This window comes from Paralichthys olivaceus, chromosome 23 (genome assembly GCF_024713975.1).
Source record: "Paralichthys olivaceus isolate ysfri-2021 chromosome 23, ASM2471397v2, whole genome shotgun sequence".
NCBI classification, from domain to species: domain Eukaryota; kingdom Metazoa; phylum Chordata; class Actinopteri; order Pleuronectiformes; family Paralichthyidae; genus Paralichthys; species Paralichthys olivaceus.
Genome location: NC_091115.1, coordinates 14,979,113 through 15,004,591, shown reverse-complemented (window position 1 = coordinate 15,004,591; position 25,479 = coordinate 14,979,113). Strand labels below are relative to the sequence as shown.

Sequence of the window (25,479 nt, the reverse complement as noted above, 5' to 3'; positions counted from 1 at the left end):
ACTGCACATCATGACTGTTAGAAGGCTTAAGTAACTTCAGCTCTTAATTAGGATTCTGTTATTAACATCTTCTATTTTAGTCGCCTGTAAAACTGGAGTTACTGCCCTGTGGTTGTTTGCCTCTGTCAACCAGAACAGCTTCAGCCTGCAGAGTGAGGTCCCCGTTACCTTTAGCCTGACGTTAACACTTTTGACACATTAAAAAGGATTCGCTCAAGACGTTCTGAAGACGACGGGTTTGTGAGGTAAGATCTGTGAGATCACACTGTCTCCAAATTCGAATCACTTTATGTTTGACTGCAGATTTGAAGAAATCCCTAAGATGCTGCGTTCACTAGACAAAAACCTTGTTTGTAAGGCCACAGTGACCTTTGACCTTGAGTTCTTGTGATATCACAAGAATGGGATGGATGTACTGACACAGACATTTAAACAATGGCAGCTTGAACTGGAATTGTTACCGTATCAAGTTTTTCTTTTAATTGTGGCTGAAATGAACAGTTGGCTGGGACTTGGATCAACACAACACCTGAGTAAATGATCAGTGATGGAACTTTCTGAGTTTGTAGTCTGAGAGCTGATAGCACCTTTAAACCACCTATAGAGGCTCTGTGACATCATCAGTGTGCTTCCGCTCTGTAGGTGAGTTCCCACCAACCTCTGCTGCTGCAGCTGACCTCTGACCTCCTCTCACTAGTGTACACTGAGTCTGACAGACATCTCCCCTCACTCTCCTGACAGCTCTGTTGCGCCTGTAGGTGGAGAGAACAAACGACACCCGCGCTCAGTCTCGTCGCTGCACGGTGACCTGAAGTAACCTGATCAACCAGAAGAAGTGACAACGCCAGCAGGGGGGGGGGGGTGAAGAGTTTAACGTCCACGTCTCATCAACAGGCGGCTTCATGTTTGCAGAGATGGAAAGACAACAACCAGACGGGTAAACGCCAAACCTTTGGTATTAATGTGGTCAACCAGACACTTTTAATTTCAATTTGTTTTCTTAACAATGATCGGAGAACCTGATCGCTGTCAAATGATTGAATTAAGTACACCAAAGAGGCCTGGAGCTCAACAGAACCCAGCAGACCGGCCCTCTTTCCAATCCTGCTTCTCAGAGAGAAATAAAATTAAACTTTCAAAAAGAAAAAAAAGAACCCATACAGCATCACTCTGATCAGATGCCACTCTCGCTCTGTGTGTAAGTGCTCGGTGGAGAGAGGGAGAAAAAAAAAAAAAGGAACAGACAACAATAGTAATCTCAAGATTGCTTGTAAAATTACTTTTAAATGTAGATAATATTTGTATATAGGTAGATAATGTTTGGTTGATTTAAGGGGGATAGTAATAAGAACTTAAAGGTCAATACAATCAGAAGGTCTTAGCTCACTAGCTAGGTCAACAGAGAACCAGTTATACATGCACTACAAAAAAAAACTACAGAAAATGTAATTTAAAAATCAGAGATTAAATCCAAATGTTTGCTCAAAACTACACCAAATGGGTCTCCAATACTAAGTCGATTCTTTAAAAAAAAAAACGGATTTTCATTTTTAAATAAAATGGCTAATTGACATTATTGCACATGAGCAAAAGACAGTAATACTATTAGAACTCTGTTCATTGACCCGCCCCTCCTCCTCGACGGACCCTCCTGAAGCACTTCAAAACATTCAGACACCTGGTGATGAACGGCGACGAGAGATGTTCCATCATCGGCAACCAAAGAGAGAGAGAGAAAAAAAAAAAAAGCTTGACGTGGGGGGCGGCAGATAAGACGGCCAGCAGAGATGAGAGGAGAACACTTACATTGTGCTATCATGTACAGTAAATGGCTGCATAAGTGCTTTTTCTGAAGCTCGAAGGAAAAAAAAAAAATGTTTTGAAAAACAGGTATTTATTGTTGAGGCATCGTTAAAAGTTAGCCTGTGCTATCCGTTCCGGGGTGACCATGTAAAATCCCTAACGACGGGCGTCCAACAGGTAGGAGAGAGAAATCTTTCAGGACATAAAAAAATAACGATGACGATGTTTACCCCTCGGACCTGTCGTTTTCAAAGATCGCTGCTACATTTAAACCGCACGTAATCATGTGCAACATCAGAAAGAAGGCTTCGAAGATGATTCCTCTACGCTCCGTTGGGTCTGGGTTTTCTTTTTCTTATTTTTCATACATATAGATTTTTTTTTTTTTTTTACATGTTCCGCCGCCTCATTATTGGTGTTGATTGGCAGTGTCCAGGTCCAATAACGTGGCAGAGTGATTCAGTAAAAACACCATAGTTGCAGTGAGGTTATTTAGGGGAGTCACTCTGGAGGAGGCCGACAGTCCGCAGCACCGTCACGGTCGGGTTTCTGCGTCGGGTGATGATCAGACGGGTCCGTTGACCGACACTTCTTGAGGAGGTGGCGTCTCCTCTCTGTTTGGACGTAAGAGGAAACAGTCAAGACTCTAAAGAGGATAGGTCTAGCCTATGTGGGTTTGTCTACAGGGAAACATTCCCCCCCAACGGGTCTGTAGAAATAAAATCCTAAATGTTTCAGAGCTTAGTTTTATGTTACTGTTGTTGAGGGTTAAGGGCAGAGGATGTCGCTCATTGTGATTTCTGAATATGGGCTATTCAAAATAATGTTACATTTGACTTCATCATTTATTTCACATTTTACGGTCTTAAATTGAGGTGAATGAATTTCAGACTTTCTATGAGCCTGTAGAAACCCCTGGACTAGAAACTAGTAAGATGTAGCCCTCACAACGTCCTAAAGCTCAACATGATGTCATCACTGTGACCAAAGAAGTAAATAATATCACACAGCATTTCAGCCATAGAGCTGCTTTTACACAATTTTGCAATGCGATGAGTATTTTCAGATTTATACTCAATTGTTGGGTTTTGTCTGTGACGTCCATTTTCTCCTCACACACGTCCCATAAACCTGTCTCTCCGTGTGTAAGGACACCGAACATAGTGTTAGTACCATATGTGTGTACAGGTGTTGAAGTTTAGATTGAACTTTTTTAACTCTTTTTTTCTTAATGCCCATTATTGATGACATTTCTCCAGAACTGTTTTTAAACGAGTGAAGTTCAGCATCAGTGATCTGACAGGTGGATACTTACTTCCTGTCAGTCTTTGTGTGTACAGGTGACTCGTCAGCAGGCTGCTGCTCTGGTGTTTTAGGAGGATCTGAAAGAGAGAGTTTCTCCAGAGACACAGGACTCTCCTCGCTGCAACACACACACACACACACACACAAATTAAGAGTTACTATTTATTTCACACCAGCACACTTTTAGAAAACTGTCAAAAAATAAAACTATCCAGCTTTTAAATAAATAAATTAACACATTTATTTATTCTTTCCTGACACATTATTTATACTCTCTATTTCCAATCAGGTACTCAAGTACTAGAAATCTATAACACCTCAGTATATTCAGTAAATACAGATCCATTGTTAATTGGTCAGTCTTAAAAGTTTTGCGAGTGCCCCGTGCCGCCCCGGCATGATGTCCATACCTAGTTCCTTGTTAAAGTCTGTTTCGCTCTGTGTGAGGGTGTGTGTGGGGTTGGCCTAGGGAGTGTGTGTGTGTGTGTTTGTGTGTGAGTGTACACTCAAATAAACACGCATGTAATCACAACGCGCAATTCATCAAGGTCAGCTGCATTATCGACTTCATGTTTATATATCTAGGAATATATCTGTGCTTGTTGTTATTAAGATTAGCTAAACGCATGTGGGGGAAACACTGTTGATTTTCCACAATCACAGGAAATACTCTGACCCCGTAACTAACTACATCTATCAAGTTCCAATTGTTTCACCGTTTAACCTTCTGAGACTGTGAATGTGAGTTTGAGCTTGAGGTTGAGGTTTCTGCAGAGAAGCTCTCAGGCTGTACTTTACTTAGAAAGTGCAAACGGAATGTATCCAGTAATTTAGAATCCCAGTCAGCCTATAATTACGTCGGGGTGGTACAGCACACACACACACACACACACACACACACACACACACACACACACACACACCGGAGACAGATTAAAGCGCTCAGCACCTGACCCTAAGGTTCTCAGCTATAAGATACAAACCTTTTGAGGTCAGCTGTCTGGTTGCCAGGGGCGCCTGCTTTTTCCGAGGTGGTGGCTGCAGCACCAGCATTTTTGTCATCCTCCTCGCTGTCAGATCCCCCAGAGGAGCTGCTGTCTGAGGCCACGAGAGGAGCTTTCCTCCCTTCTCCCACTGGCCAAGCACTAGGAGTGGCACTAACCTCTGCTGACACACAGACACGCAACAGGCGAGCAAATGTTAGTTTGTTTTGTTACATTTAATCTTTAACCAACTGTAGCAGAGTAGTCGACTGGTGGGCTTGAGTGGATCTCTGAGCTCTGAGAATGCAGACACACACACACTCACCGCTCTTCTCATGGTTTTGTTTGGCTTGTTTATCTGCATCTGAGTCCACAGGAGAGCTGCACCTGGGATTGGTCTCTGTGCTGCAAGAAACCAGAGGGGACAGACAGATGATGCTACCAGGCTGAAAAAAAAAAGACAATTGTTCCGACGCAATCTCCACTTTTCATTAAATGAACAGTGGCTTCAGAAAGTCCACTTTTCACGATGTTTTTCGTGTTGTGGATCAAATGACCATTTCCCCCACACATTAGTCCATGAGGTAAAAGTGAAATCATGCTTTAACGTATTTCTTGCAAATGTATTAAAAACAAAACCTCTTATTAGTAAAAGTATTCAGGAACTCATTGAAGCCACACAGAGATGTAGGTCTTCTTGGTTAATTTTCCTGGATTTGTCCAGTTCATTTCATTCCTCCTGGCAGATCCTCTCGAGCTCTGTCAGATTGGTAATGTGTCTGTGAGCCGCCATCTTCGCATCTCTCCTCATTTTTTATGGGGTTTAAATCTGGACTTTGGACAGTCAATGACAGTCTGGGAAAGTGACTGGCATTTTCTCGGTCACGCTCGTGCTTGAAGATGAACCGTAGCTCCAGTCTCAAGTTGTGCGCAAGATTTATTCAAGCACCTCTGTATTTGGCTGAACTCATCTTTCCTTGAATTCTGAACAATCTCTCTATCTCCCTATTTTTGCCAAAAGGTGTTTACCTCTCTGACCTATGTTCAATCAGTTCAGTTTGCCAAAGCTGAATTAACCTGAACATAATTATTGTCACAGCAAAAGGTCTGAACACATTTGTAAAACACTTATGAGATTTCAGTTTTTGATTTTTGATGAGTTTCTAAAGAAATATTTTCACTTTTCATTTTGTGTTACTGTTTGTAGATTGGCAAAATGACAACACTTAAAACTAATTCAACCACACAACTAAGTGAACACGAGTCAGAATACTTTCTGAAGCCAGTGTGTTTACCAGACTTTGTTTTGTATTTAAACTCTGATATATTTATTGTTTCAAACTATAACCTAATAGACCTTTTAAACATTACACGTAAGTTCAGACTTGCTTATGTGGATCAACAGGTTTTCTTCTCACCCAGAGAAAGGCTGAAACTCAGTGAAGTTGGCCCAGCCTGTTTCATGTGTCTCCCCTCCGCTCCGATTTGAGCTATCCCACCCTGGTGGGGTCTGGGAGGCTGTCGTTCCTCCAGAGTCCCTGAAAGTCGCTGTCCAGCCTGGACCTGGAGACAAGACAAACCGTGGAGACAAAATAAGACACCAGCCCGTCTTGAAGGGTTGCTTCCAGGCTAACCTGACACGAGTTTGTGTTCTGTGTATGGCTGCTGTCCTCTCATCTACCTGAATCTGATGTGTTTTGCTCTGCGTCTTCGTCCTCATCAGATTCAGATCCGCGGTCCTGCTCCCTGCCTCCGTTCTCCATGCTGCTCCTGGAGCTTCCCTCTGAGGTTTGAGAGACACCAAACCTGGAAGAGATGGAGGAAAAGCAAGCAAAAGATGAGAAAGTTAAAGATTTGTCATGTAAGGAACAGCACTGAGAGCTAAAATGATATCACTAGATTTACCTTGTTCTGGATTTAGCTTGTGTTGCATAGTTGATCTCCTTCTCCTCCCAAATGTCCTCTTCCTCTTCGGCATCGTCAAACTGGCGTATCCTTTCTTTACAGCAGGCTTCAAAGGCAGCGGCATTGGCCTGTGTACAGAAAAAACATTTGATCGTTTTAATTTTATGGAAGTATGGTGTGTTCATTAAAATTAAGAGGAAATAAACAACCCCACCCCATCCAAGTTGTATTACTGTTTGTGCAGCTAAAGCTAACAACAGATAACAAAATGTTTCAGTCATCTGCCATATCCACTAAATGGGGAAAGGCACTGATGAATACCTGAGAAAACAAAAGCCCTATTGTCTGTCTGTTTTGGTTGCACAATGGTCGATGCACTGTTAATCAACGCTTCATTAACACTGGATATTTTGAACCAGGGGGCAGACCTACTTGCATAGTGAGAGCGAGGTTAACAGGAACTTAATCTAATGCCAATGGTTTAGATTAGTTCTGAGAAATAACAATCCTAAAGCATAGCATTGCGGCATCAACATTTACTTCATAATAAGTTAAAGCAAAAACACCGATCTGTTGCTACTGTAAAAAGCAGTGCGGCATTGATTATTCTCCCAGAAAGTACAAAAAATGTTATCAAATTATTATATAAGGTGGCCGGAGACGCCTCACGAGCATATGAACAGAAACACAAATGCAAAAGCCACAACACTAATGTAAAAGTGACAATACAACTACAAAACGGAAACACAACCACAACAGAAGTGAGCTCCAACTGACGTCAAATGAGCAGAGTTAGAGTGGCAGCTCAGACAAGCAGCGTCTGGTTTGTCAGGGTTTTGGCGGCTCACTTGACAGCGGTAAGTAACTGCTTGTTTCATTGACGACATCAATGCTTGCTGAATTCCTTTGTGGTTGTGTTTCTGCTAGGTGGCTTTTGTGCTGTCACTTTTGCATTTCATGTTTTCCTGAACTGCCTTGACAACGCATTTACCTTTCAGCAGAAGCCTCAGCTGTGGTAGCGACATTTGCAGTAGTAGTTTTATTATAAGTACCAATAATCAAACAATTCTTCAGTGAGAGAGTGAAAGACACAAACACGTGAACTTACACTGTTATCATCAGCATCTAGATTGAAGTTTATTTCAGCGATTCTGTCAAATGTGGCACTGAGGAAAGAAAACAAATGAATGTTCAACAAAATCCAGTAATACAGAATAAAACACATTGATTCAGTGTTGTTTGATGCCGAGCATTTGTCCCTTAAAGGTCAACAACTTGTTTAATACTCGGAGACTTACTTGATATTTTCATCATGCTCATTGAACTCCTCATCATTGAACCCAAACTGATCCACAAAGTTGGCAGTCATCTGTTGGATCTGATAGTCGGAGAAGGCCTGGGAAGGTTAAAAAGAACACATGTTAAGATTATACCATAATGGACAGAAGAGTTTACTGCAGGGGGATGTAAGACATGTTTTATTTAGATAAAAGAGTTGAAGTGTCATTCTGTTTCCTTGGCAGTGAGTGCATCCTACCTGCTGGAGAGAGAGGTCATTGGGGAAGGGGCTCTCCATGTCATCGTCCTCACTGGACGAGTGCATGTTGTGGGTGCTTACCTGCAGGACAAGTGTGGAGGTTTGGTTTAAGTGTTCTTGACATATTTGAAAATCACAGCAATTATGATAATAATAATAATGCTTAAAAATAGGGCTGCAACAACTCATCGAGTAAATTGATTATAAAAATAGTTGGCAACTAATTTGGTGATCGATTAGTTGATGCCGTCTCCTCTCAGGAGTAGACGTTTGAAAAATGGCGGAGACAAATGCCGCCAATGATAGAGCAGAGACAAGTCCTTAAAAGTGTGAGAACAAGTCTTCCAAGAAAACTGAAAACAACATCACGGTGGAATGAAACTGAGGAGAAAACATGTTGGAGGCTTCTGCTTCTTCTTCTTTCGGTTTACTAGTGGAACATTAACAACTTAACGTGCATACTGCAATGATGTTGTGCTGCGGTTTAATGTGAAATCCGATTTACACAGGTTTACTTTGAAGTTTTACAGTAAAATATTCACACACTTTTAACAACTGTCACTTCCCCGATTTAACGAGAGAGGGACAAGAGGTGGTTGAGAGACCTAAAGGCTGAATGAAGCGAGGGAGCGCCGAAAACAAACACAAAGCAGTGAAACAAAGATACTTAATGTCATTTTCTGATTTTTTCACAGCGGCTATGTTCTAAAGCACAAAAACAACCTGCTGGAAGATATTGCATCGCTAAGTTAATATGGAGACATGAATTCAGCTGAGTGCAGCTGGTCTGCTGTGACTGACAGAGACAGCTCCGGTCACACAGACAGCTCTCTGTATCAGGCACATTCAGCAGGACAAGTAGTTTCAACACTTACAGTGTATAAAGCGTGATTATGCACAATTAACTCAACAGATATCAGCGACGTCATTTTGACTAGTCATGCTTTTCATATAAGATTTATAAAACATCATTCTAAATATTCAAAACCATATCATTGATTCTGTTTTAAATACTCAAAACTCCATTTTAATTCTGACTAGTCATATATACAACGCCAAACTGACTAGTTCAAACTTCATTTAAGGTAATCAGGGCCACTACAGTTAATTAACTGGAAACAATTCTGACTTTTGATGTATACACTTTAAGATTTATTAAATGATATTGATAAGAAATGTCTAATACTTTGAGTAACAGCTGCTCTGACTCTGCTCTGATCACAGGGGTAATGCTGTGAGAGAAGATGGAGGTTTGAAGAAATGGCTTTCTTTAGAATGACATCTTTACTTAATGAAGTCTCACCAACTCTACCGTGTTCCTCCTGTTTGTCTCTCTCAGGGTCTCGTCCACAAAGCTCTCCCAGCGACCTCTGCAGTCCTCTGGCAGCTCTGCGAGAGTAAAACACAGGAGGGATATTAACTGTTACTGAATTTTATCTGAAACAGCCAACTCATCTGGCATCAGGCCGACTGTAATATAAGATTACCTTTTATGAGGTCAGTGATCTGGACCTGTACTGATCCTTTCTCCAGGTTCTGGACCACCATGTTGGCAATTCTGGTCAGATGACCCATGTTGCCTCTCCTGGTGCCTCCCTCTGACCTGAGATTCACAGATACATGCACGATTATTTTCAACCCAGCTACTCTACAGCAAAAACACAATTTCACTTAACACATCACACATCTCACTGCATAATGTTACAAAACAGAGGAAGACAGTATGTTTTTTATTTTAACATTATATTCTTTATTTTTAGCTTTTAACATAACAGAAATAATGTTGTGGTGGGAAATTTGCTATTTAAATATCAATGTGTTAGAGCACATTGCTGGCCAAGTATGTAGAGAGTCTTACTGTATTCTATCATTCTCCTCCCAGGCGTCAAGGATCCTCTGTACCAATCGACACTTCTGGAAGAGCTGAGGGTTCAGGAGAGACACAGAATGAAGGTGAGGAAATAAAGTGGTATATTTATGTAAATCTAGCAAGAAAAACACGAACAAGTATCTACATCATAGTTAGGTGTACTCAGTTTGTAAAGTTTAGTTTTCTTATGACTGATGGATAGATTCACAGGCTTTTAGGGTGTCATGTGCCGCTGTCAGGGTACAAAGCTGCTTAATCCACCTACATGTGCCACAAGGGCATTGTGGATGGAGGTCTGTGGGTCGACGGTCCTGCCTGTCTCCACGGCCTCCCCCTGCACTTCAGGGTTAGACGCTGCAGGGTTCCCATCGTGGTTCTGGAGACCTGGACCGTGCCGCTCCTCTGAGGAAGGGTGGTTCAGGATCGCTGCCACGCACAGCTCCACTTGGAAGTGCAAAAAATTATTCCAGGAGTATTTGAAGAACAGATCCTATTCAGGGAAAGAGAAATCAAAGGTCACTGACATGCTGCAGACGACCGCATAAAAGACAGAACCCCTGTCAACACCACCCATAAAAAAACACTGCTGCAACATTAGCGTGTGTGATCCTGTCTGCTGAATGGTACACAAAGCTTTATGGCCTTAAATGAATGTGCTGCAGAGGCCACACCCACTGCCCTTTGATTACAGAATGGGATAAGGTAATCAGTGGTTCCCTCCCTCATGACAAACCTTGTGCAAATCTGATGCAACTTTTTCCAGCTATACAAACAGAATCAGCCATAAACTGACCCCAAACACTGTATGAAATGACAAAAAGGAGTTAGAGTTTCCATGTGTAGAGTCAAGTTAAGATGTAGCATACCAGTAGTAGGTCCATGGTAGCAAGATTGCAGAGCTCCTGGCAGATACTGGGGGCATTGGTCTGCAGTAGGGCGGCCACCAGCCGGGCCACATGAAGGCGGGCGTTCCCCAATGGCTGCTCTAGAAGGCCAACGGTCGTCAATATTGCACTTTTCTGTTGATCAAATAGGAAACAGTTTAAATGTTAACTGTGAATTCACCTTCAGCTACAGTACTATTTTCAAAAGTGTGCTGAAATGTGCTCGCTGAATGCACTTAGTTGTCAACCTGCAAAAACTATTATCAGGAATGATATTTTTATCAGTGATTACTTTCACAAAAATACAATGACTCATTCATTATTATTTCAAAAATGTGTTAGTTTAGAGTGAACTTTCTTCATCACTTGGTGCTGCTATGCAGCTTTACCTTGGGGGGATCCATAAGAAGCTGCTGGAAGTCCTTTAAATGGGGCTCAATGGCATTTAAAATACTGCTGTTGACAGTGTAAGACCTTTCGTAACCCTGAGAATACAGATCCATCAGCCCTTCCAACCTGGGAGACACAAGCAGATGGAAACATTAGACTCTTTCCCTGTTCATATATACAGAACAGTATATATATATAAGCAGTATATATACAGTAAAAGCAGAGCTTCAAGCATTTCCTGATACAATACAGAAGAAAATGAAAAGAGGTTTTAATGACACCTGACTTATTGTCTCATTGTTTAGAAGACCTGGGAGGACAAGGACCATGACAAAACCAAAAGCTCCCAACATTGACAGTTTAAACCTGACAGGAAACATTTCAACTCACCCTGACCTCCTGGTCTCCAGTAAGGTAAGTAGCACTTGAGTTCCATTAACGATGGAGGCCTCACTCCTCTCCCCCTCAAATAAGTTCTTGAGGAGCCCCGCCACACTCTCCTGCCTGAAAAGTTCAAAGATGATGATGATGACGACATGCTGATGAGGTTTTGAAGTAAACAAAACCATGTGTCCCATTTAACTGCTATTTACGAGAGCTGTCCAATTATGTGGCAACCTTTACCAACATTAGATGAGCCAAAGGTTTGACTCGTTTTGCCAGTAAACAAATTAAATATGAGGCCATTTTAAAATTCTGCCTCAAATTGGATGTTGCCATGTAAATGTTGGGTTTTTCAGGACACACTCAATCCTAACACGACAGGTTTGATTCTATTTTACTAAACACAAAAAATATATTTTTCCTCTTCAAACTTTAACTATAGGGCCTTGGAAACTTACGACTCTAGTACAGCCAATAGTGGATCAGCCTCCATGCCATCCTGCATCTGATTGGCCTGGTCTCGACTAAGGCGGATGATGTCACAAAGCGTTTGGGACGCATTTGATTGTCTCTGAAAGATAAATTGTTGAGATATTAAATCTACGTCTCCTCTAGGTGAGGGGTTATAATATTATCTTTATCAGATAAAGACATTTACAGCACTGTAACTGGTGGACTCCCAACATGCTTCACACTCACCTCCTCATCTTTACCAGTATGGATAAGCTCTGTCAGTCTCTGTACCAAATTCTCCTCATTCAGCCACTGGAATGGGAAAAAAACATGAACTATATTAGATACTTCCAGGGTACTTACCAAGGGGAGGTACACAAACATATTTAGATCACTTACATGAAGGACCTCCTGCCTCAAGGGGGCAGGCTCCACACAACTGATGAGGCGAAGCAGCAGGTCCATCATGGCAGAGGCATCAATATGTTTCAGCACCAGACCAATGAAACCTTCCTTTTTCTTTAGAAAGGTAATCACCTGGAAAAACAAAAAGTTTTCACACAGCCATACACTACATGTCAAGTCTTAATGTGGTACAGTGCATTAGTCATGCGAGCCATGATCTTTTTCCACTCTACCTGTTCGGTTTTCCTGGCAATGAGGTTGCCGATAGTTTTGCTGAAAAAGCTGGCGAGTAACGGGTTGAGGGGTGGATCCTGCTCCAAGAAGTGGTATAGTATCTCGAGGAGAGACTCCTCCCCGCCCAGCTTATCATTTATAATGGACACATCTGATGTCAGGAGCTCACAAGCAATGTTGGGAAATCTTATAAAGAAAACAGATTGTCAGATCGAGGAGGGGGCTTGGTGCAATTAATAAGATTCTTTCTAAAAGAGGAAGAAGGACATTTAATATATTTAAATCATATACTATTTTTGACTGATTTCTGACTGAACTTGAGGTGCAGGCACTCACTTAAAGCGGCTCCTTTCCTCCAGGTCAGCAGGAGGCTCTGTGGTGATGAGGCTGACCAGCTCCTGCATGCAGTGGTCCTGGCAGAGGAAGAGGAGCAATCGACGGTTTTGGGCCTTGCACTCTTGCAGGACATCATCCTCTTCCATCAGCTCTCTCAGCGTCACGTCCTCCCTGTCCAGCAGCTGATCAATGTGGGAGGTGGTGTGCAGGTCGAACTTCCAAAACATGGTTGCCGCTGGGACGGGGGACACAGCCCTGGGTCATAGCACAGCAGAGTGAGAGATGGTAAAGAAACATGCAGGTGGAGAAGGACAAAGGAACACAGGGAGGCCCAGCAGTGTCAAGAAAAAATAAAAGTAAGGGGTAGGTAAAGAGAGTGGATGCCTGGATGAAGAACAAAGCAGGTGAGAGTAAATAATATAAACAAGGATGTAACCTTGCAGATTCAACTTTTCTTTTTATATCACAGACTATGTTTAAATGCATCTGCTTAATATCAAGATTAATTTTGGTCAAAATAAGATGTGAAGATCTCAAACACATACAGCAGTAATATGTGACTTTGTATAGATTTTGATCAAAATGAACATTTTCATGATTTTGCAATAGAAACTACATAATTTCTATAGTTCTTTCATGGAAAGAGCCCAGTTTTTTACTTAATGTGTATGTTGTTGCCCAAAAAGTTAAACAACATTGTATAGAAAAATAGTGGTTAAATGCTGGGGGGTCAACTGTGGACCATGGAAATGGAAAATATGCTTCCCTTACAAGCTCCTGAATTCAAACAAGCCACTACATTACCAGCTACATTTCTGTAAATTTTGTTTTGTGCTTTCTGTCTAACAATTTAACCCCGAACTACATCGATATAATGGAAATGGCACCATTTTTTACTAATTCCTTCTCTGTGTCCAGAGCTGTCAGCCATTTCACCAGGCCAATTACACAGATCGCCAAGGCAGGACTGTTGCACCGCTATTCTGCCTTGCTGTTCTGTGTTAAGGTAGTACAGAATGGGGGGCATTGTTGTCTTTGCCTTTAAGCCGTCAGTGGAGGTAGTCACAGAGCCAAATTGACGGCTGTGTAAAAGAAAGAGCCAGCATGACGGGACAGACGCCGACATTGTTGTGTTACACGTCATGCCTCTGATTTCGTAACACTGGCATGCTACCTAAAATTACACACTGGGATAGGCGACGTAGTTTATGTCCGAGTCGTTTCCAAACAAAGCAGAACGGGCTGTCGCATCTTCCCAACGATTTGCTCATGCGATCTGATGATGATGAAGCCTGCAGCAAATCTTCTTATTCTTTTCAAAAGACTAGGCACACTTCGGAGCATTGCTGCCTCCCACTGGTGTAGTTACATCACTGCCACTTTAGTCCAGTGAGTGTTCCACCATTAAGCATGGTATTAGTCCAAATCTAGCGTAATACAATTTCGTACCAATGTACATCTAAATCTAATTCTTGCCCCAGGGGCCTGTATCCTCTGGATTCTTCCACTATTTGCTCAGAATGCTTTTGCTATTTGCTTGATGTTGTACACTATTACAGTAGCTATCCAAGACTTCTTTCTGTCATCACACAGTGGATCATATCTCAACTATTCATGCTAATGGAGGCCTTGATGTTTTGCCATTTTTGTTTTTACACAATATGGGAACCTTTACTTTCCTCTTTGGGACGTGACACCACCCATTATCTAACAATGTTGGACATTGAGGTAGATAAGTATGGAATAATATTCTGTAATCAACTTTTTTAGTTACTTATCAGCTTTTACTCTGTAAAACTTCTGACCAGCAGCAGTCTTCTTTCCATATAACCCCATGTGTGTTTCTTGTTGGACAAGTTTTTCAACGTTGTGACATGTGGAGATCTTTAGTCACTAATAAAGCTAAAGCACATACTGAGAATTGAACATATCTATAGGGAACAAAATACTATCTTATTTACAATGATAACATTGACTACAGCCGTCCAAGTAAATGTTGTCAAAAACCATACATCACAAAAGATGAAACATGTTCACACATACCAGTGGATGAAATGTGGATATCTTTAATCAGACCTCCCCCACGGGCAGGCAGGCATTTGTGTTTGTGCAGACGACAGAGAGTGTGGCGAGGCCTGGCATTTATCAGCATGGGTCTCCTCTTAAAATGCAGGCCTCTTTAGGAGATGAGACACAGAGAGGCTCACCATAACCTGCACAACACAAAAAACAGCCGAGATTTATTTAAAAAGATTTTAGAAGAAACAACAGTGGGTTATCATACCATTCAGACATGATTTCAGATCTGAATAAATACTCAGTGTGAGTGTATACATAAAGAGTTATAATGTCTGTTCTCCACCAAATAGGAGGTTAGGTTGTCCTAATTAAGTGTTCACTATCAGGTGGTGAAGTACAATAACGTGCAAAAGTTTAGACCCTTTAGATGTTTTGGTGCTTGTCCATCATGCAATACCAACAGGGAGACATCTGTGCGCTCCTGAATTCCTGCTGAGCATGACCACAAACATATATAAAGCAAGAGTCCTGATCTCAAAAGTCAAATTGGCATGACATGGAAATAGACGCAATTGAAACAGCATAATTTCACAGAAGAACAGTGACGACAGGTTCTCTGAGATGCTTGGAACAACCTACCAGCCAATTATTCTAAAAAAGCTATGAGTATGTGTATCTAAAAGGATTGGTGCAACTTTTAAAGCAAAGGGTGATAATCCCAGATATTTAATTTATTTTGCCTATTTTTTTTCTGTGCACCCTGTATGAAGTTTGAATGATTTAAAAAAATGAGTAATAGCGTTACTTTTGTAAAAGGGCTCTGCAGAAATACATACCAGCTGTATCGATGTTTAAGTCGGGAAACAACCATTAGAGATTATGGCTGGTTCCCAGGCTGACAGTCAAACTTTTAAAAAATGTGACATGTGTAATGTGTAACTCATGTGTAATCAGCTCTGCAACCACAAAGGCTTTTAAATACCAGATTATGGTAAATGAAGGATGCATCTTAAATAGTGCAGAACAAATATTTGATGCTTTTTTTACCAAGCAAGTAGGTTTAAATGTTTTTCCTTACATTGTAACTAATTTAGACAACACACCCGCAGTGACCAAAGAAAACAAAACCACAATTGCATCTGCTGGCTTTGTCAAACCTAACAAGCTTCTCCGAGCAACATGCTATCAACTGTTGATCGCACAAGTAAAGCTCAGGGAGGGTATTAAAAGTGCTTCCTCCTTTTTCTTTTCCTTTTTTCCTGAGGACGGCCGATCCTTGCACATGCAGCAACAGCGTCCATCTGGCATACATTTACAGAGTACACAAGTGCAGTAATAACCCGTTGAACGCTCCCTGTGGACACTGAGCAGGGAAGCAAATGCTTGACTTTACATCCAAAATAGAACCCGCCAGAGGCAATCTCAACAACAACAGTCTACTGGCACATATAACAGACAATGAAAAGAGGAACAATGGCACACATAAAGGGAAAACATGTAGATGTTGTGAATCAACAGCAGCCTGTAATCAGGCAAATTAAAATCTGGTTAAAGGAATTTCCACCTAGGATTTCCACGAGTTCTGCTTTACATACTGGATGCAAATCAAGATGCAACAGTGACAACTGAATGTTTATCGTTTTCTTGTAGATGCGTGCACTAGCAAATGATCAACCATTCTGCAACAGTGCACTTCAGAGGACAAACAAAAGCTTCAGTTTTAGTCAGCCTGTTGCTGCTTACATGCATTTGTCTATTGAAGCAAATTTAAAAGAACAGACCTGCATCTAAAGCTCGATACACAGATGCTGGTGACAAAATATTGATATTGGAATGCCAGTGATTTCACTTGTAATTTGTAGTATTCCTTCACAGATTTCCTGGAGTTTCAGTAAATCCCATTACTGATTATATGACTATGACCTGAAACTTTGAGTAACACCTGCCATACTTCCCTTATGATTTTAGAAAGTAATATGCGTTTCAAAACGACAGCTTTATCAATAATCCAAAATTAAACACCCACTCCCATGTTTAGAATAGTTTAGCACAGAGGGGGGTCCCCAGGATGTATCTAACAATGAGAGACACACTGGTATGTAGCTAAAGAAATGTGAACTGAGCTGCAGTAGCCTTGGCGTGAAGTGCACATCAACTGACTTGTGGCAGGAGCTCCGATTTCTGTTTACTTCAACTCCAGTGAAGGCACCACTATCAAAGATTAAAGATAAGAGCAAACGATATAAATTAACGATCAGAGATTGAAGTCCCCGTGGTATTAACATGCCTCGCAGTTGTTGTATTTGCACAATGACCCTTTCTTATTTTATCCATCGGTAACTAACGCATAATGACGGCGTGCACTTGATTTAAGTCACTCGGGAGAGAGGCTCGGTTGCTGCTGGCCTCAGTCAGATCCGAATGGCTGCAGCGAACAACACTGCTTACATTGCTAGATTGTTAACTAGTGTGTTATAACGACTATTTCAAGGATATGCAGAATAATGAAGAACACACAAATGGAGCAAACAAATGTCGACAGCACTCAACCACAACTGGTTAACGTATCTTAACGAATAGGTTTCGTCAAGAAGTGTTAAGTAATCCAACAACTTAACCAGCTCCTTTAGTGAATTTAGCCTTTTAGGATCATGATCATTCTCGATCGACGTTAACTTGCGCTTATTCGGCAGCAACTTCTAAAATCCAGCGATCTGTTCAAACTACGTTAGTTCCTCCTTTACACTGATTAGCACGCAAGCTAATTAGCCACCAATGGTTAACGTGTACAGAGCTGAGGTAGCAAACTTAAATAGCTCCCCAACTTAGGCTCAACTTTGTCGGTACAGCAGCAGAGTAAAACACTAGCTGCTCGCCCAAACTCATGGCGTTCTCCTTGTCCAAAACTTACCTTTGATTGAAAACCCGCGGCTATCCCTCCTGTCTGTTAGTTGGTGGAGTTTTACGTCAAGCAACCAGCTATTAAATCTCCAGCTACCCAGCTAACTATTAGCTTTCAGTGTTAGCTAACACACATTAGCCTGTGTGCGGATGGTGATTTGTTTTGAAGAAGGGGTCAGCCTGCGACAACGCTGGCTACTGTTAGCTAGCTCAACTTAGCTAGCGTTAGCCGAATGTTGCTGTGAAGTCTGCCAAATGGAACAGTTCCCCGACGTCAATGGCTACCCGGCACGAAAAGCGACGCCTGTTATCCCCGATATACGGTGTATGGCTCGTACTCACGCACAAAGTGATTCAAACGCGAGGCTAACTTTAGCATGCAAGGCAGGAAAAACTCAGTCATATTTTTCGAATCAAAATGGCGACATGCTTACGAGAACGCGCAGTGGAGCTCCAGGGGAACGTGCACAGACTTCAGACAGTGAACTGAAAGATGCGACATTAATTCAAAACCTTGTAAAATCAACATTATTTCTCATAATGCTCATAAAGGCGACCGTCTGCTTAGTTGTTATACTTTATCCTCACCATACATCAACTTTAGATGTGTATCCATATTCTACAGTGTGTTATGAGGACGATAAATACCAGGTTGGTGAAAACAGTCATCCATAAAATATACTCAGTTTAATAACAGTACAGTACAATGAGATGCATTGACTTGTAACTATAAAACGTGAGAGGTTAAAGCTTAAAGTTTGCTTTATTTATTTTTTGGGTTTCCCAAATATTAAAGGGCGATCAGGCCCCAAACTGAGGCTAACTTAAACCAGAGTGATTTAAAAATGAGCCTGACCTCTGACCTTTAAATGAATATGACGGAAATATCTATATATTCCTATGTCATCAGATATATTAAGAGTTTTGAATAGTTTCTATAATAATACAGTAGTTACATATATAATATGTATATATAACTATATTGGAAACTATATTTCCAATGCCAGTGTCACCATAATTTCCCAAGTGCATCTATCTATCTATTATAATATAATATAATATAATATAATATAATATAATATAATATAATATAAATTATAAATGTAATAAATAGGCAGCTGGACTCTAGTATGTAAACAGGTAATAATAGACATTATCTTTGAGATGGTGCGGTTTTTTGTGAAGGAGGTAAATATTACGCCCTGAAATGCTTTTTCATGAATTGTTCTCTTTCTTTAGCTTCTCTCCTCATTCATCTCCCTTCCTCCCTCCCTCCTTCCTTCCTTCCTCCCTCCCTTCCTTCCCTCACGCTTCACCCTCCTCTCCTCCTCGCCCGTTCTCTCCCACAATGCACTGCGTGCACTCGCTGGATCATGGACCAAAGCGGTAAGCAAAATGTCCAGTCAAGGCCGATGTGAGCGAACTGATTTCCCGTCCTATGTTTCTGCACGCAGCGTTAGTTGCTGTTGTAACAGTTCATCGGATCACGACCCACCACCCGGGCTGCGGAGGGGTTTGCTACGGCACCGCTCCTTCTCACAGAGCAGCGTTCAAGCTAGCCTGGTCCGAGTTAGCTAAAAGCTGGCTAGCAATGGAGTTAAGCTAAATTACTTGTGGTCACGAAAAGTTAACGTCGAGTCTTAAATGAACGCGTGGAGCTGCGTGTGGTGTAACACCAGGGTCTGTGCACCGCTCTGTTAAACAGCGGCTGGTGTATTTATCATATATTAGTGAGGAGTAACCTCAAACTGCGACTGAGTTGGGGCGCGAATGCTACACAAACCGATGTTAGCATTCAACTAGCTAAGCTATTGGGGCTGTCATAACTGATAACATGTCTTAAGAGTATTAGCTGGAATGTATGAGACGTTTTTATTTCCTAACGCGTAGCTATTTTCATATTGGATGATTCTCCACATGATGGTATTGACTTCGCTGCTTTCTCAGAGTTACTAGTTACCTTGCTAACTTTAGATGTGTAATTCTTCCCCCTACATCCAACAGTTCTTTATTTTAGGATGCGAATATTCTCCTAAACGTGTCCACCATGATTAATCTGTTATTATATCTGTGGATAGTGTCAGTGTGATTCATGTGGACGGTAGGGTTAATGTCACACAGTCTGTGTATTTGCACATCCCGACTTCAAGCATCTCCTTGTGAAATCCTACTCTAAAACCATATCCATATATTTTATATATTTTTTCACTGCTCATTTAAACTCTAATCATTCACAGATGTCCTCTCGCCAAATGTTTGCATGTCCTTAAAGTCCATATGGTTTAATTTTCTGCATGTATGTATAGCTACTGAGTGACTGGACTACCATAAGCATGTTGAATTAATCAATACTGCTCCTTTTATTTTTCTTCAGACAATGATCTTCAAGGAAGCGACGGCTCTGGGAATTTGGGTGGCCCAGATGTCCGAAGGCGAATCCCCATCAAACTCATATCCAAACAGCCCTTAAGGAGCAAACCTCTGCCACGCACCCAAAGACCCAACAGCAGGCCAACTAAAAGTGAGCCCGGAGAAAATGGTAGGATCAGTTGGCCATGCCCTGTAGCGTTGCATTGTGCACCAAGGTTTCATATTTTCCATTTCAACTATAGATTTTGGTATAAATACTAAGAAAGGACATAAATTAAGAAAATAAATAGTTTATCCCCTTAAAATGTGAACATAAATGCAATCCTTTCTGCATTGTTTATACTGTAAAAAAAGGGTTCATATCAGCAAATATACACACAGATGCAGAGTAGAGATTAAAGAATGTGAAATTGTGTGACATGATCATACTGACAAAAATCGTCCCAGTTGTCAGTATTATGGCAGCAGTTTTTCTGTCTGTAACATTTCTTTCTCTGCTGCCACGCCAATAGTTTTTGGTTGCATTTTGCGAAGTGCAACCAAAACTGTTCCTTGGTCGCAGTGCTGTGTCTTACATTTAGTTGGTGTGACGCTTCTCTCATCTCACCCCTATCAGTGTGTGAGCAGAGTTTACACTCACACACTAGCCCTGACCTAACCAACGTACACACCCACAAACAGACACAAGGAAAGATCGTTCATGTAGATGAGGTGGTTTTTGAATTTGTTTTAGAAGAGCGGCAATGAAAAGTGTGAATACAGAGTTTCCAACACACTGAAAGCAACGCTGCAAAACGATTAGCACTGCTGCTTCAGGATCAGAGGAGAAGCAGCGGTTGATTTGTACCTTGTCAGTCTCCTGTTTGAGTGTCCTCCCTCCACACTCCTGCTGACCTGCGCTCATTTTATAATTAAACAATATAACCAACACAAATCCCGAGTTATTAGGATCGGAACAGTGCTGAAGTTTACTTTTGTGTTAGTTTGATTTGCTCCAGAGTTTATGAGGCACTTATTTAAACACATTGATAAAAGGTCCAACATTTTGTGTGTTCAACTGCTACACACTAAACAAGATGGAAAGAACATTTATTAAACAGGAGCGGAGTAGTTGACTGTCGAGTGTCACAACAAAGTTCCTAGCAGTTTGAAACTGTAACTTTCAGGAAATTTATTAGGGCATTCTATGGAACAAGTTATCTTTTAATTCCTCATACAGATATTTGCAGTATACTTGTATCAGCTGATTTTTATCGGCCAACAGATAATTCAGAAACAACAACAGAAAGTTCAGTGAAGCATATCGTCTCTGTTGACATTGGCAGAGGCAAAGATCAAGTTACATCTGAGGCTGGAGCTGTGGTGGTGTTGTTAATGTTCCTTCGTCATTGTTGATGACTTAAAGTTTTACCTAATTTCCTCTTTGCCAATGCAGGGTTTCCTTTCTGCCATTATGACATTGACAAAGGCTCAACTCTTACATAATTAATTTAACGCAACAAGGATCGTTGTAGTACTCCTTGTTTTACTTGGGGTTCCCTCTCGTGGTGAACAGTAGGTCTGTGACAGTATGTAATTTATTTGAAAAAAGACATTTGGATAAAACTATCAACAATGGTTTTTATACTAATGTTTTTTCATCATGTGGTTTGCTCATTACCACCAGGGGTAATGACAATGATAGCTGATATAATCATGAACAACAGACATGAGAGGTTTGATGGTGTCATTTTTTAACCCCAAGGAAAGTAAGATTAAGTGAATGTAAAATGCATTGCAAAATAATATTACAATTTTAAGGTTCAATTATGGCTTTAACTTTCTTTTACTATGTCAGATTTGTATGGATTTGTTTTTATAGCAATATTTAATATACCTACCGACTGACTTGCTGAAGAAGGGTGGCGTGACCAAAATGTCTGTGACAATAAAGTTAGGTTTGAGTGCTCTCCAGTTCTCTTTTAAAAGTTACTCACCACCTAATTTCATTGTTATTACTCTGAGTTGAGCTTTTTATATCTTATCGTTTTTAAACTTTGGGAACAATTGATTCGCCTGATAATTCACATTTTCTTCAACATTTACATTCCATCATTAACATGTGTGTCTTGTGTTTCACAGATAACTTTGGCTTCAAGCAAGAGGACAGGTTTGACTGTGGTGCTAAAGCTGGAGATGTGTTTGCAAATCAGAGGAGATATCCCCAGCCACTGTTTTGGGACTATAAGGTACATCCCACAGAATGATCAGACTCAACACACCTGTCAGTGTTTTCAGACAGATGTTACCAACAGACCTTTCCATTACTATTTCACAGTACACTGTAAGCGGTGATGCACATCCAGACAATCACAACAATTGTACTCATATCAGTGTGGTTGTAGTTATCTTCCCGTTTTACCCTATGGTGTGGGGAATGAACAGACTGTCACAAAGAATGAGCAAATAGAAAAGTCTGTCTGTGGCCATATTTACAGTATTCTAGGGTGCTCTAATAAAAAGTATTTGTGAATCTCATTTCTTGATCTTTTTTCCCAACAGTTGCATTTGATTGGAGAAAGGGATGAAGTACCAATTCACTTCTGTGACAAATGTGGTCTCCCTATCCAGCTGTATGGGCGGATGGTATGTACTTTGCAATCTGACCGTTATCTGCAGAATGTTTTTCTTTGAGAATTGCTGATGCCTACCTGTTGAATTGTTAACTCCACAGATCCCCTGCAAGCATGTTTTCTGCTACGACTGTGCTTTGCTTCATGAAAAGAAAGGAGACAAGATGTGCCCAGGGTGAGACATTTCTACCGTTGAAAAGTTTTGTTGTGGAATTCATTATTTTATTTTCTTATTTTTAAAAAATGTACTAAACCAGTTGTTGCACCTTGAAGTAATGTGTAGCCGTAATGATTGTCGCTCTTCAGATGCGTTTTTTTAACTCCCGCTTTTTGACACTTGTCCAGCCTCACCCTCTACAACTGCACGGATCCAGTGCAGCGCATCGAGCAGTGCCAGCGTGGTTCGCTCTACATGTGTAGTGTTGTGCCGGGATGTAAGCGCACCTACCTGTCCCAGCGTGACCTGCAGGCCCATGTCAACCACCGCCACCTGAGGGCAGCCAAGTCTTCCTCAGGCCGGCAGGAGCCCTTGCACCTCAGCTTGTCATCTGACGTCCCTGATCGTTTCCGTGTGCCTCCACCTCACTTATCCAAGAACCATGTTCACCTCCCCAACCCACTCCAGCATGGCGGTCATGACCCCTACAGCCAGCCACCACCACCCTCTGCTCATGATGCCCCACCTCCAACGTCTGCTTTAGGTCCTGAGACATTCCGCATCGCTACGGTAACGACACGCAAACACAGCAATCTCATCACTGTGCCCATCCAAGATGACTCCTCTTCCTCCCGTGAGCCCCACTCTGGTGGGCTAGGCCCCGGTCAGCCACCCCACCACCACCCTGGGGACTATCCCGGCCAGCCACCGGTTGTAACCCACTCCCACCACATGATGGCGCCACCGCAGCAGCACTTTGGCCCCCCGCCTCCCCCTCCTCCTCCCATCAGCCACCCCATGCAGCATCCGCCCCAAGCCTCTGGGACGCCACACATGGTGTACAACCAGGCCCCTCCTCCCCCCATGTCCACAGCTCCACCACCAATCACGCCACCACCAGGGCACATTATGCCCCCTTATATGAACCACCCGCCCCCAGGACCTCCACCACAACACAGTGGCCCTCCCGTCAACGCTCCTCCACCTCATCATTACAACCCCAACTCAATGCAGCAGTTCCCTGAAGACCAAGGCACCCTCAGCCCCCCCTTCAGCCAACCAGGAGGGCTCAGTCCTGGGATGTGGCCGGCTCCGAGAGGACCCCCACCTCCACGAATGCAGGGTCCTCCTCCCCAGGGCCAGATGCCTGGTCCACATCACCCAGATCAGAGCCGCTACCGGCCGTACTATCAGTAAACTGCCAACTGAATGAATAGGCAACAGTCTGTGTCATTCTGTTCCACACCACTTGTCTGAATAATGTGATAGTAAACCTCAGGGTTACAGGACGTAGAAGTTTCGTTTTGATAATACTGCCCAGAAACAAATGTGTATGCTGTGCACATTGTAGTTAACTGTACTGAACCCCCCACTGAGCGAACTGCAGACTTGGAAGAGCAAGAATGTCCCCTTTTTAATAGCTTATATTTCTGTATATATGTCAGCTGAGTTCATGCATATGTACTGTTCAATGAAAGATGTTAAATATGTCTCAATAAATTTTTAACGGCAGATTTCAATGTCATCTTTGCTCTATTGACACTAATAGTTGTATTGACTAACAGTTAATAATGTGTTAAGAAGATTATGATATTTAAAGAAATTGAAAATATGTGTAAAGGATATGAGAGTTCACATCTCGTGAAAATTAGTTTTACCTAGTCAGTCAAATGTATGTAACCTTCAAGACATTTTGTCAGTCCTGTGGCTACATCTGGTGGTCGTCTTTATCTTCCAGCAATTTTGAACTCTGACCCCATAAAATGGCTTGCTCCTCTATGTCAAAGGATGTTATTTAAATGTCTGCATCACTTAAACCAAAGTGACAATTTCTTCTCAGATTGTTATTTCATTATACATCATACATGAACTCAGAAAAAAGAAACTTCTCTGCTTTGCAACATTGTTTTGAAGTGGATATGATTTTAGATTGACTCAAACTGTCTTTATTTCTGTCTGGTGCTGTACAAACTACAAAACAAGATGATTTCCTGTCCTTTTATCAGAGATTAATTGGTATCAAAACAGCTTTCTTTCCAGTTCTGTCTATATACAATTTCCACAGGACGGTGTTCGACCCCTCTGGATGTCCGATGCAAGACATCTGAAGTATGTAAGATGTATTGTTTCACTATTATTCACACAGGGTTGGTTGGCTGAACAGCAACACTTTAAGCTACAATGAAATCAGAAGCAAAGATGCACAGATGTACAAATAGTAATAGTAAACGGTAACAAGTTACAACAAAGTGAAAATGACACTTTTAGATAGAGCCTTTCTAGACATATAGAACATTGCACAGTGGTGATACAGTGACAGTAGATTAAAGTGGGACAGTGGTAAACAGCATTTGTGATGTGTTGTTGATGAATATTCTTCCTCATTAGTGCATGTTCCTGAAGACAGCTGCTCTTCTACAGCCTGGTATCTGGAATCTGTATTCAAAAAAAGAAAACACTGTAAAACAGGAATAATATTTACTGAAGCATCATATCTGCTTTGACTACATAAGATTACTCATGAATGTTCTCCAACAACTATTCTTTATGGGGTTCAGTGGCTTTGATTCTGCGTTTATCGCAATCTGATCTGTGAAATGTATTGACTTGGTAGAAAGTGTATAACTCCGCTGTAATGCCACAACAGAAACTGTCGTTATGTATTTTAATGTTATATGAAACTGTAATGACACCAAACTAACCCCGACAAGCAAGAACCAAATCATTTACACCCTAACCCTCACAACATTATTAAGTTAATTAGAAATAGTGCTTCATAGTTTCTTCTCTGTTATAGTTGAGGGAATAACCGGACTACTTAATAGAAAAGGATGTAAATTCCATGAAAATACTTTTTTGTTTACCACCCAGCCTTTACTTCTGCCCTCCTTGTGTTTTTCAGGCACGTGCAGCATGGCGTCACGAAGGGTC

The 25,479-nt window shown here is 41.5% G+C and overlaps 2 protein-coding genes across 10 annotated transcripts; one reads left to right on the top strand and one right to left on the bottom strand.

Annotated features, from left to right (window-relative positions):
• Window positions 1–454: 454 nt before the first annotated feature.
• ppp6r2a (protein phosphatase 6, regulatory subunit 2a) lies at window positions 455–17,559 on the bottom strand. 4 transcript variants are annotated; one of them, XM_020099875.2, is made up of 24 exons: window positions 17,420–17,559; window positions 14,533–14,702; window positions 12,490–12,744; window positions 12,153–12,339; window positions 11,914–12,051; window positions 11,761–11,826; window positions 11,520–11,632; window positions 11,068–11,181; window positions 10,677–10,803; window positions 10,270–10,422; window positions 9,669–9,893; window positions 9,392–9,456; window positions 9,021–9,136; window positions 8,837–8,922; window positions 7,534–7,614; window positions 7,295–7,392; window positions 7,105–7,162; window positions 5,997–6,124; window positions 5,773–5,897; window positions 5,510–5,654; window positions 4,417–4,496; window positions 4,092–4,275; window positions 3,119–3,226; window positions 455–2,417 (listed from the first exon to the last, which is right to left on the bottom strand). In XM_020099875.2, the coding sequence occupies exons 3-24, from the start codon at window positions 12,714–12,716 to the stop codon at window positions 2,369–2,371; spliced, it is 2,673 nt and encodes an 890-aa protein (XP_019955434.2). In that variant the 5' UTR covers window positions 12,717–12,744; window positions 14,533–14,702; window positions 17,420–17,559; the 3' UTR covers window positions 455–2,368. The 4 variants fall into 4 exon arrangements, with proteins under 4 accessions (XP_019955434.2, XP_019955436.1, XP_019955437.2 ...); XM_020099877.2 differs by having other exon boundaries at window positions 4,092–4,272; XM_020099878.2 differs by having other exon boundaries at window positions 8,846–8,922.
• cbll1 (Cbl proto-oncogene-like 1, E3 ubiquitin protein ligase) lies at window positions 12,770–24,060 on the top strand. 6 transcript variants are annotated; one of them, XM_069520060.1, is made up of 7 exons: window positions 12,770–12,845; window positions 18,649–18,795; window positions 19,784–19,948; window positions 21,901–22,007; window positions 22,321–22,404; window positions 22,493–22,566; window positions 22,737–24,060. In XM_069520060.1, the coding sequence occupies exons 1-7, from the start codon at window positions 12,785–12,787 to the stop codon at window positions 23,743–23,745; spliced, it is 1,647 nt and encodes a 548-aa protein (XP_069376161.1). In that variant the 5' UTR covers window positions 12,770–12,784; the 3' UTR covers window positions 23,746–24,060. The 6 variants fall into 6 exon arrangements, with proteins under 6 accessions (XP_069376161.1, XP_069376163.1, XP_069376162.1 ...); XM_069520061.1 differs by lacking the exon at window positions 12,770–12,845 and adding an exon at window positions 12,863–12,893; XM_020099881.2 differs by lacking the exon at window positions 12,770–12,845 and adding an exon at window positions 17,563–18,060 and having other exon boundaries at window positions 18,649–18,823.
• Window positions 24,061–25,479: the final 1,419 nt, after the last annotated feature.

Bases quoted from the DNA above. Each gene is read 5' to 3' on its own strand.
- cbll1 (XM_020099881.2), top strand. From the start codon at position 17,665: ATGGAACAGTTCCCCGACGTCAATGGCTACCCGGCACGAAAAGCGACG. The intron at 18,824-19,783 runs GTGAGCGAACTG...ATTTTTCTTCAG, and splicing joins AATGTCCAGTCAAGGCCGAT to ACAATGATCTTCAAGGAAGC. The intron at 22,008-22,320 runs GTACATCCCACA...TTTTCCCAACAG, and splicing joins CACTGTTTTGGGACTATAAG to TTGCATTTGATTGGAGAAAG.
- ppp6r2a (XM_020099875.2), bottom strand. From the start codon at position 12,716: ATGTTTTGGAAGTTCGACCTGCACACCACCTCCCACATTGATCAGCTG. The intron at 6,125-7,104 runs GTAAGTTCACGT...TTCTGTACACAG, and splicing joins TAGATGCTGATGATAACAGT to GCCAATGCCGCTGCCTTTGA. The intron at 5,898-5,996 runs GTAAATCTAGTG...CATCTCTTCCAG, and splicing joins CAAGCTAAATCCAGAACAAG to GTTTGGTGTCTCTCAAACCT.